General features: G+C 46.6%; 1 protein-coding gene across 1 annotated transcript in view; it reads right to left on the bottom strand.

Moving 5' to 3' along the window:
• Positions 1-129: 129 nt before the first annotated feature.
• Positions 130-10,991, bottom strand: part of GIGYF2 (GRB10 interacting GYF protein 2) — a 171,239-nt gene continuing 160,377 nt past the window's right edge. The window contains 6 exon segments of the mRNA XM_043999298.1: positions 130-1,918; positions 6,275-6,422; positions 8,030-8,196; positions 8,470-8,624; positions 10,331-10,533; positions 10,661-10,879. Of these exon segments, the coding sequence (XP_043855233.1) occupies positions 1,851-1,918; positions 6,275-6,422; positions 8,030-8,196; positions 8,470-8,624; positions 10,331-10,533; positions 10,661-10,879 (960 nt within the window). The 3' untranslated portion in view covers positions 130-1,850.

Genomic DNA, 10,991 nt, shown 5'->3' with positions numbered 1-10,991 from the left:
CTGTGTGCCGCTTGTGGTTTCTCCATGGAGCTGAGAGGAAAAAGGGCCTTTTGGATCGACTTCACTCTTAGAAGTGATTGACCGCAAAAGTCAGCCTCAACGAAAGCAAGCACAAAATGCCCTCTTAGATATGATACAACGGTTTTTATTTATTTCTCTTATTTTTCCTCCACACTGGCAAAAGTTCCGAGGGAGCTTAAAGTTTTGTAAACATTTTAACTCTCCCTCTTTTTCCCCCTTTACGAATTTACAAAGCAACGGAGAGCAGGAGCCCCACGGTGGATGGTGCCCTGTCTCCCCATGCCACTGGATCCAAAAACTATATACACGTTTGCAGCAGTCTCTGTAGAATTAACTGTACATGTTCAGGAGGGGGCAAGGACAAGAGGGGTGGTGTTCTCAAAGAATAAAAATAAAATAAACCAAATAAAATCATTCAAAGCTAAACTGCTCTCAGAGCAGCTCCAGCCTCTTCTTCAGGCAATGATGACGGGGAGAAGAGAGGAGAGGAGAAGGTGCCACCTTCCCACAAAGCCACCCCAGTAGCTGTAGCACTTTCTCCCACAGGCACACTCCGACCATTCCCAAAACGTGGAAGGAGAAAGGAGAGGTCAGAAACTAAGTGCAATGGGCAACTTCAAGGGGCAGGGTTTGTTCTGGGGGGAGAAGGGTCGTTGAACTCTTGGCGGGCGGAAGCAAAGCGAGTCCAAGGGTTCCTTTACCAAGTGATGCCGATTACATCTGGCTCTGAGGTGAAGGAGCACAAGGGAACCGCAACCAGCCAAACTCTCCTTTGCCCGACCCTCCCCGGTGTCCTGGAACAGAAGTCTGCAGGCGGTCAAGTTAGGATAAAATGGCAGTCCAGAATCTTTTCAGGGCAGGGTTGCAAGCAGACAGACGCGCACACTGTCATGAAGAACCAGCTACAGTTCCGGGCTCGTGTACTCAGGAGTCAAGGTTCATCCCCACCCAAAATGAAATTAGACAAATACATACATAGGGTAAAGATCCTAGATGCCTCTTAAACGAGACAAATTCTCAGCAGAAGGGCCCAAAACAAACTGGTCCTATTCCTCTGAAGTAAAAATATTTATGGGAAAAATCAGTTTTTAATACGAAAGAAAAATTAAAGAAAAAAGTCCCTCTCCCAGATCAGAGGTTCCTTTGTCCAAGAAGGAAGGAGTGTGCCAGAGGGAGAATTTGGCATGCTTTGATGTCACTGCCTGATGAAGAATGCTCAAAAAAGGCAGGCCAGGGGTGTGCAACTTCAAACCAATCCAAGCCAACCCCCCCCATCCAAGCCCTTGCTGACTTTATCCAAAAGTTAAGCTTTCCCGATGCCGCTCGTGGACTGGGAGGGCACCATGTGGCTCTGCCCTGAAGGAATACGGAAGTCACAATCCATGGGGTGTGTTGTTATTGACCGACATCTGTTAACCATAAACTCTCTCCATGATTGCACAAGTGAGATTTCCCCCCTTGCCCCAGAGAAGAAAAAAGGGATGGGGACAGGAAGCTGCTGTTGGCAGATCCCAACGGGCTTTCCAGGAGACAGCAGATGGAATCACAGCCCAGTGAACATCTGCCGTCTACAGTTATCCTTGTTGGGGAGGAATCCCAACTACCACCCACCCAATAGACAGAGTTCAGTCCACGTGTCTATTGTCCGAGAGGCTTGCCAACAAGGACCGCTCAGAGTCCTGGACAGGAAGGGCTAGAAGGTAAAGCCTGAGATGACAGGTTCTGTGATGGTTGTAAGGTGACAAAGAGTAAATGGTAAAGGGTGATGTCCAAAGGTGGAGAATCCATGGTTAACAGACATGGGAAACGGCCAGATGGTGTGCAGGAGCTCAGTAGTCATCCAAAGTCTCTATTTCTCCCATATTGAGTCGCTCTGATGATGCATTTACGGAAAAACCTGCAGGGAGAAATAGTCAGTGATGAGTGAACCTTTCCAGTTTATATCGTGCAAGTATGCATTTAAGGAAAGATCAAGTGATGTTATTCCCTAGGGAATCCCTGAGAAGGGGCTGTCCCAAATGGGTCTGTATGTGTTGGTGTAAAATGGGTCATGGCCATCTCTTGGAAAACATGATGTAGGGATTGGGACCCCTAGAAGAACTGGTGTGGGCATGAAAGAGGCCAGCTCCTATCAGTCAGTTAATTAACTTTTATTAAAAGCCACTGTGCTTGGGGGCAGCTAGGTGGCGCAGTGGATAAGCGCCGGCCCTGGATTCAGGAGTACCTGAGTTCAAATCTGGCCTCAGACACTTGACAATTACTAGCTGTGTGACCCTGGGCAAGTCACTTAACTCCCATTGCCCCGTCAAAAACAAACAAATAAAAAAAGCCACTGTGCTAGGGGACAGTTAGGTGGCACAGTGGATAAAGCACCAGCCCTGGATTCAGGAGTACCTGAGTTCAAATCCGGCCTCAGACACTTGCCACTTACTAGCTGTATGACCTTGGGCAAGTCACTGAACCCTCACTGCCCCGCTAAAATAAAAGCCACTGTGCTAAGCTGGCTAGTTAAAAGAGAGAAAGTTGTTTTCTGCAGTTTACTATTAAGGGACTGTGTCCGTGGTGCTAGGGCGACTCCCTCTAATTCTGTAAGGGCCCCACCCCCTTCTGTACTATTTAGTTCTTTAAAACTATAGGAACACTGAGGAGTGACCCTGGGAAACAGAAGAAAGAACTGATGCTGACTGTCCCAGGCCTCAGCTTACCAGCAAACCTTTTCCTCTGAATTCTTACACAAGGTGTCTACAAGTCTTGGCCAGGACTCCTTACTGTCTGTAAGCTAAAAAGACCGAGCGAGGTTTCCAGACAATCCTATGAGCCATTATCACACCGTCTTTTCTACTCCATAACACACAAACGACCAAAAAGCATTTGCTAACTACATCCTAGCCATCACCTCTCTTCAGCCCTCACTATGAATAAGGGCCAGCCTTAGGACCAACATCCAGGAGCATTTTTAAGAAAGTTTAATGGCATCTAAAGGAAACCCCAAGCCAAGGAAACCTTCTCTAGAAGGAGAGGCACAAGCTCTGGAGTTAAAGCAGCCCAGAATCTGTGCCTAGGGGCTGGGGGTGTTATACACCCACCTCCTGTGACCCCAGGCAACTGGTCTGGGGGACCAACATCCTCACAAAGATACCAGCAAGCTCTGAAGTCTGCGAACCTCTACATTTAGTTCATGTTTAAAATTACCACTCATACATATTTTCAAATGAATACAGATGATCAGCATATAGCTGCAAACATAAATGTGGCATATGCAAACAGTTTGATTATGCCCACTCAATTAAAAAATGCAATGGTTTACAAAATACCCACGTCTGCTTACTCATAGAAATTGTGGCGCGCATCTCTATTCCACACAGTGGAGAGATTTAGGAACAAGACTCCAGGATTCCAAATTCTCCATTTTGTGAGAGAATATATTCAGTTGCCTCTGACAGTAGAGATCTTTTCTTTTTCAATGAGATGACTAAAAGGTTATAGTACATAAGCAGGATTTCCCTCCCCTTAAATCATAACTTAGCTAGCAGAAAAGGAGACTAACTAGATGACGAAAAACAAATCATCTTACTTTGTCCTGGGAAAAAATACATATTTTCATATGTACTCTAATAGGAAAGGAACACATTTGAATAAATTAATGCCTCATGAAATTCTAAACAGATTTTAAAGCATACTCAAACTACTTAACTAAATTGTAATTTTGGAAAATCGCATAGTCCATGACATCACATATACACAGGTTCCATCCAAATGGTTTGTTCTTATGCTATCAACCAGGAGATGTAACAGGTAAAACAAAGTGGGGTCAGTCACATCTAGGGAGAAGAGATGGCAGCTGGGGAGCCAGATACTCAAATAATCTGAAAAGACCCCAAAGAAGCCTCCAGCACATTCCCCAGGAAAGAGTTAGCTTCCCAGGACAAGAAGGTAAGAGAGACCTACTCTGTGTCCCACTGGGGAGAGGACTTCCATCAATGATGTCATGGTTCGGTTTAAGTCTAAGAATAAAAATCTCAAAGCTAGACTTGGGCTGCTATGCCTCCCTCAAGCATGGAGGTGGTTCATGGTGACATCATGCTGTGATGGTGATGTGAGGCCCAGTCACCTGTGTTTCCAATGGTTCATCACCAAAAGGCTGATCACCAAGTAATTTTTTTTCCTGGTCTCTGCGACTGACAAAACTATTTCTTTTTTTGGGGGGGGTGAGGCAATGGGGGTTAAGTGACTTGCCCAGAGTCACACAGCTATTAAGTGTCAAGGGTCTGAGGCCGGATTTGAACTCAGGTCCTCCTGACTCCAGGGCCGGTGCTTTATCCACCGCGCCATCTAGCTGCTCCCAAAGCTATTTTTTTAAAGCAGACTGGAGAAGGAGTGAGGGGAATGATTGGTAGGACTAACTACATCAATGAAATCACCTCTTTTGAATGACAAACACAAGATACACATCATAAGGAAAATGGACTTTAAAGCTCCAACAAATGTACCAAACTACTTTTACGGACATGTCAACTTGTACCCACAGTGAAAGAACCAAGTACATCAGAGTGTACTGCCTTCCAGAGAGAATGGGCCCAAACACAAACACAAACACACACACACACACACACACACACACGCCCTGCCCATTATGTACGCTGTATGTAGACAAGCAAACACACTGGCCAATAGCAGAAATCTGGTAAGAGAAATTATAGAAACTGGAAGAATGGATTATATTGGAAATTAGACCAAATTTTCATTTCTAAAACTGCAAGGGCTCCCCCTAGTGATTATTTTTATATATATTTTTTAAATCCACAGTCCACTCAGCCAGTGCTTTTCAGAAACTAATTCATTGCAGAGGGGCCTACATCCTTTTTGGAGTGAAAGTTTTCTGTCTTTTTCTTGCTACTCATCACAAAACTCAGCCAAGGAGGTAATTTATTTTTTTGTTTTGTAGGGCAATGAGGGTTAAATGACTTGCCCAGTGGCACCCAGCTAGTGTCAAGTGTCTGAGGCTGGACTTGAACTCAGGTCCTCCTGAATCCAGGGCTAGTGTTTTATCCACTGCGCCACCTAGCTGCCCCTTCAAAGCTTTTTAAAAAATAAATTACATGGGGAGCTAGGTGGCACAGTGATGACCTTCTATAATTTAGAGATGGCAAGGAGCTAAGTAGGATGCTAAAGGTCCCAGTCACACAGCTAATATGGGTCAAAAGCAGGCTGGAACTGAGGCATTCCTGACTCTGAGGCCAGCTAGAAATTAGTAACTTATAAGGATAAACAAACTGGTTTAAAAGAAAAGTCGTTGCTTAATTTTTGAGTCATGTCCAACTTTGTGATTCCATTTGGGTTTTCTTGGCAGAGATACTGGAGTGATTTGCCATTTCCTTCCCCAGCTCATGTGACAGATGAGGAAACTGAGGCAAACAGGGTCACACAGCTAGGAAGTGTCTGAGCTGGATCTGCATTCAGGAAGATGAATCCTCCCAGCTCCAGGCTCAGTGCTCTATGCATTGTTGCACCACCCAGCTGTGCCCTAAAAGAAAACTAACACATGCAAAAGCTGTTTTTCCATTTACACAATGAATCTTCTCAGCAACATTCCTCCAATATTTCCCCTTCTCTGACTCTCATGAGACACGGGAGACAGAGACACATGCCCAGCCAGTGTGGTGCCGGTATCAAAGAAGGTAGGAATTGCAGCAGCTCCAAAGAATCGTGAGATGTGCCTGACCTGCCATAGCATCTCTAAACTCGTGCTGGTCTGGTCAACCACAGCTTGACACACTGAATGCCGACCCCAGCATCTTGATGTCATCTGGATCCTCTTCAAGTACAAAGGACAACAACCAAACTCTCCAATAACCTTCCAATGACCCCCTCCCCCCAATGAATGAACAAAGTATGTCTCAGAGCTTTACTGTGCAAGGCCAATACATAGACCTGCACAGAATTCTCAGTCCTTATGTGTCTTTATTGTCTAGAATTATTATCAGATTGTGATAGTTGGCCTCAATGAGCCAGCCTGATTTTCCTGGGGGGGGTGGAACAGGGTAGGAAGAAACATGACACTCACTCTGAAAATGTAAAGCAACCTACAAAAATATGCATTTACTTTTATATATTCCCCAAAGCCATGGTCTATAAAGACTACCTACCTGTAGGTAGTAAAATATCAATTGCACATAGTAAATTTTTATCTTCTTGAAAAATAGGATGCGCCCCCACCCACCCATCTCTGGTCTGCCTCTAGCACAATATTCACCTAATAAACTGGGGTCCGCTCGGACCATCTTCTGCTTCTTCTTCTTCTTTCCACTCTGCACAGCCTCAAAGTTTGTTTGCTGGTTGTTGCTCTGGTTGGTCTGAAACACCGAGTGAAGTGTGCTATGGTTCACGGCCCATACAGAGTCCTGCAAAAGGAGAACACATGCCCAGGGGGTCATAGTGCAGCATAAGCCCACACTCCATGGGGCAGGCTCAGCGGACAGCTTGTGGAGAAGGGAGAATGTGGGGCAGGCAGGCCTGGGCAGGGAGAGGAACAGAGCCCTCAACCACCTGCCTCCTTGTCTGTGATTCTGCTCAGTGGCACACGTACCCACAGAAGGATTTTCTGGGCTGGTGGAAGGCCCCAAGCAAAGCTTGGCTTCCTGTACCACCCCGACAACTCTCCAACTGCTGTAAATCTTGTTCTTGTTTAACTCTGAGCTAATGTCTTCGTGTTCCTTTGCATGTCATGAGTTGCAATTGGTAGCTGATGTTTATATATTACTATGTGCCAGGTACTGGGCTGAGTGCTTTTTAATTATCTCATCTGATCCTCAAACAATACTGGGAAGGCGGTACTATGATTATCCCCATTTTCCACAAAAGGAAACTGAGGCAAACAGAGGCAAAGTGAGCTGCCCAGCATTACATAGCTACTGTTGGCGGCAGGATCTGAACTCTTGTCTTCCTTACTCTAACCCTGATGCTCTATCCACTGGGACACTTAGTTGCCCTTGCAAAGCAAATAGTCAATATCTCCTTGGCCAATCCAATATAAACCTAATATAGGGGTGAATAGGAGAGAAGATCAACTGATTTTCCCCCCAAAGACTGAGGAAAGCCTGGACTGCTCCTACCTGCCACATGTTCATCACTTTGTCTCCCACCTGGAAGGATTCAGTTCTCAAGATCTCCCTACTTTGGAGGGGGAACAAGTATCGTCAATAAAATCTGCTCCTTTCAATCCCTCCCTTCCACCTTTCTAACAGACTGGCCACATTACACCTCTGTGAAAAAAGCAAACGGGATCCCTACTGATTCAATCCAACAAACCCTAAGTGACTTCCTGAGCACTTCAAGAGGGAGACAATGCTACCAATGAAGAAGACCAGGGGCTAGACACTGGAATCAGGAGAGGCCTTCTGGGAGGGGAGGGGGAGCCAGACTGAAGAAGACTCTGAATGCCACTCTCCAGAAGGCTCAAGTAGAGGCCCCTGAAGGAATGGTAACTGGACAGCTAGCTGGGTGGATAACAGGAGCGAGAACAAGTCAGCAGCTTTTCTCTGTCGAGTGAGTACTCATGAAAGTGTTAACTGATGTGGGGGCTGGGAGGGTACAGGAGAGTGACAAGTCACCATGGATGACCAGAAAGACCAGGATTCTCTGAAGAGTGAAGTTCAAACTCTTCTGGCAGGCCCTCCGGCTCTGCCACAAGTGGGCACCAGCCTATCTGGCCATCCTTAGTCCACAGAATTTCACTCCCTCCAGCCTTTTAGCTCCAACTGAAAGGCCGTGCTCAGCCCCTGAGCCCTCTGCCTTTCCTGGCTCTTCATCAGCACTACTTCCCTGGCTAAAATGCCTGCCCTTTTCCCTCTCTCCCTGCAGAACGACTGCCCATCCCTTCAAATACAAGAACCAGCACACATCGAAAGAGGACGGGTAGCTTTACCCCCTTCCTCTCAGACAGGTCATGTGATCCAACCTGGACATGACCACAGAACAGCCACACCCAGCAAGTCCTCAGGTCCCATACCGGCTGCTGCTGTTGCCGCTGCTGGTTTGCTTTCTGTTTGGCACGGCGCTCAAGAAACTGCTTGGCAAACTCCTTGGCCTCGGAGGTGTCTCCTAAGTAGGCCCTGATGTAATCGTGCACCTCATAAGGAGATTCCACTTCCTTCAGGAAAGAAACAAATGTGGGAACTGCAACACAAAGAGAAAAAACAACTGCTAAGGAGACATGTGGCCATGCGGGGGGCCCCCACAGGTGCAAATAGGGATGTGCTGCCGAGAAGAAGCCCGGGTCCTTGGCCAGCACTGGTTAGAGCAGATGAAGCTCCTCTCAGGGCTCTCCGTAGACTTTCCTAGCATCTCTGTTGCTAACGCTCACACCACCAAGCCCGCCTGGGGTGTCCCGGCCCCAGGCCCGACGCTCCCTCCCTCCCTGTCCCCAGCACCTCTGCTGCTGCTCCTTACTGTCTAGGTTGTTGGCCGTGTTCAGTGCATGGAGCATCTGCTCACACCACTGCGTGAATCCGTCCTGGGCCTTATTCACTCCCTGGAAGAGCTTCAGAAGCTTCTCTTCTTCCTCCACCTTCTTGTTCTGCCTGCTAGAAACGCCTACAGACTTACTGGAGCAGAGAAAGCAGAGACAAGCTGGAGGTGACGTCACCAGAAAGAGGTGTGGCTAAGCCCGCCACAGAGCTCACACACACACAAAGCTGGCTGGCTTGGATGGAGGGCCTTGGGATGGGAGGCTGGGTACTGGGGCGGGGGCCTCCTCCCAAACAGCAGGCCACTCTTTATGTCCCTTTAAGGCCTAGTTAGCAGATTCAGATTCCTTAAGGAGAAAGACTTCTGTTCTCAATACAACAGGATTCAAATCAGTCCTTCACCCAGACACCATTTAAACTGGTTCAAAACAGGTGACAAAAACTGGCAAATGTGTTTACTTAATTTACATTCAAGTTAGAGAGAGGCTGTGGAATTCATAGACCTGCTAAGGAAAGAAAAAGGAAGAAGGAGCATGACACTGATGATAAGCCATTACAAAGAATGGTGTTGGGCAAAAGTGAGCACAGACGTGTTCATCACAGATAAAATATCCCTTGACATTTAGGGAACTTGTTACTTCCAAAGGTGAAAGACAGACAGATAGAGAGCAAGGGATGTATCTATAGACCTATATGGATATACATAGAAAGACACACACACACACACACACACACACACACACACACACACGCAGCAAAAATTTCAGCAAATTCCTTAATAAAGGGTTCACAGGTAGGTGATGCAATGGATAGAGCGCTAGGTCTGGAGTCAGGAAGATCTGAATGTAAATGTGGCCTCAGACACTTACTGGTTGTGTGACCCTGGGCAAGTCACTTAACCCCTATTTATCTCAGTTTCTCATCTGTAAAACAGGGACACACTGGAGAAGGAAACAGTAAACCACTCCCATCTCTTTGCCAAGAAAATCTCATGGACAAGTCCATGGAGTCAAGTGTAGTTGGACACGATTGAACAGCTGAACAACAAACTTCATAAAAAGAGAAATCAGTGCAGCAAATACCTGTAATGTTCATTGTCTCACAGTGGGTAGCACCTTGAGGATACCCTTTGACCCAAGACAAGGCAGAGTGATGTTTTTAGCCACATGATTTAAGAAGTCTGAAAACTTTATAGTTGTAAGGATAACAAAACACTCAGTGTAAGTGTCTGAAATCCAGGATAAGCCAAGGGAGCCTGTGATTGTTTCTTCAAACAATGTTCAATGAATTCAAATCCCACCTTGATAAGTCATGTGGTGACCGTGGATTTCTAATTCACTTGAAAAATAGAGAGGAAAGTGATGCTCTGAGGCAGCACACTGTAATAAAGAGCTGTATAGTGGGGGCAGCTAGGTGGTGCAGTGGATAGAGCACCAGCCCTGGAGTCAGGAGGACCTGAGTTCAAATCCGGCCTCAGACATTTAACACTTACTAGCTGTGTGACCCTAGGCAAGTCACTTAACCCCAATTGCCTCACCAAAATAAATAAATAAATAAAATAAAAAAGAGCTATATAACCACAGCAAGCCACCAAAGAATTTCCCCTTAAATCTACCCACTAAGGTCCTTTTTTTTTTTTTTTTGGGGGGGGGGGTTGTGAGGGGGAAAGAAGGCTTAGGCAAACTCCTCTGCCATAAAGAAATATGAATCCAAGGTTGGAACCACCAAGAGACAACCTTTGGACAAGACAGCCAGGTGGCCAAATGCTTCCTTCTGAGGTCTGCAATGATGACAAGGCCAATGACATGTGAAGCACACAATGTGGCTTTCATGCCACCACCTACCTGAGGCTGGCGTTGCTCTTGTTCTTGCTGGAATTTCTTGGCCCCATTTCTTTCACAGCATCATCCCAGAATCCCATGTTGGAGTTTTTGGTGTCCGCATTGCTCCAGATACTACTAACAAGGTCTGACGCCCACTGGCTAGGGGGGCTAGTGTTTAGAGAGCCCCAGACAGAATTCCCGATGCTGGTGTGCAGGTTAGAGTGCTAGAGAGAAACAAAAACAAATATGTTTGGCAATATGGCAAGGGTAGAAAGAGGCCCAGAAGAAGAGACAATGGAAAGAAACCTGACTGGCATCGTGTGGGATGGGTGCTGAAGAAAGGGGACTCACTGGGTTATTTCGGACTCTGTTGGGCTGCTGGTGCTGCTGCTGCTGCTGCTGTTGCTGCTGCTTCTGCATTTGTCGGGCCTCCTCCTGTTGGATTTCTAACAGGGACTTCGCCGTGCCGGCAGGTTTGCTGATATTGCCCCAACCAGACAGTTTCTGCTGCTGCTGCTGCTGTTGTTGCTGCTGCAGGGCTTTCATTAATTCCCGCTGCTGTCGCCTTTGCTGTTAAAAACAGAAAGAGGATTCCTTGGGAAATCTCCTTTCAAAGACATCATTACCAAATCCCCTCCCCATTCAAAGCACACATCCTCACCTCACATCACTCTTTTATGTG

Source organism: Dromiciops gliroides, chromosome 4 (assembly GCF_019393635.1).
Source record: "Dromiciops gliroides isolate mDroGli1 chromosome 4, mDroGli1.pri, whole genome shotgun sequence".
Taxonomy (NCBI): domain Eukaryota; kingdom Metazoa; phylum Chordata; class Mammalia; order Microbiotheria; family Microbiotheriidae; genus Dromiciops; species Dromiciops gliroides.
This window is presented reverse-complemented; position numbering and strand designations above follow the sequence as displayed.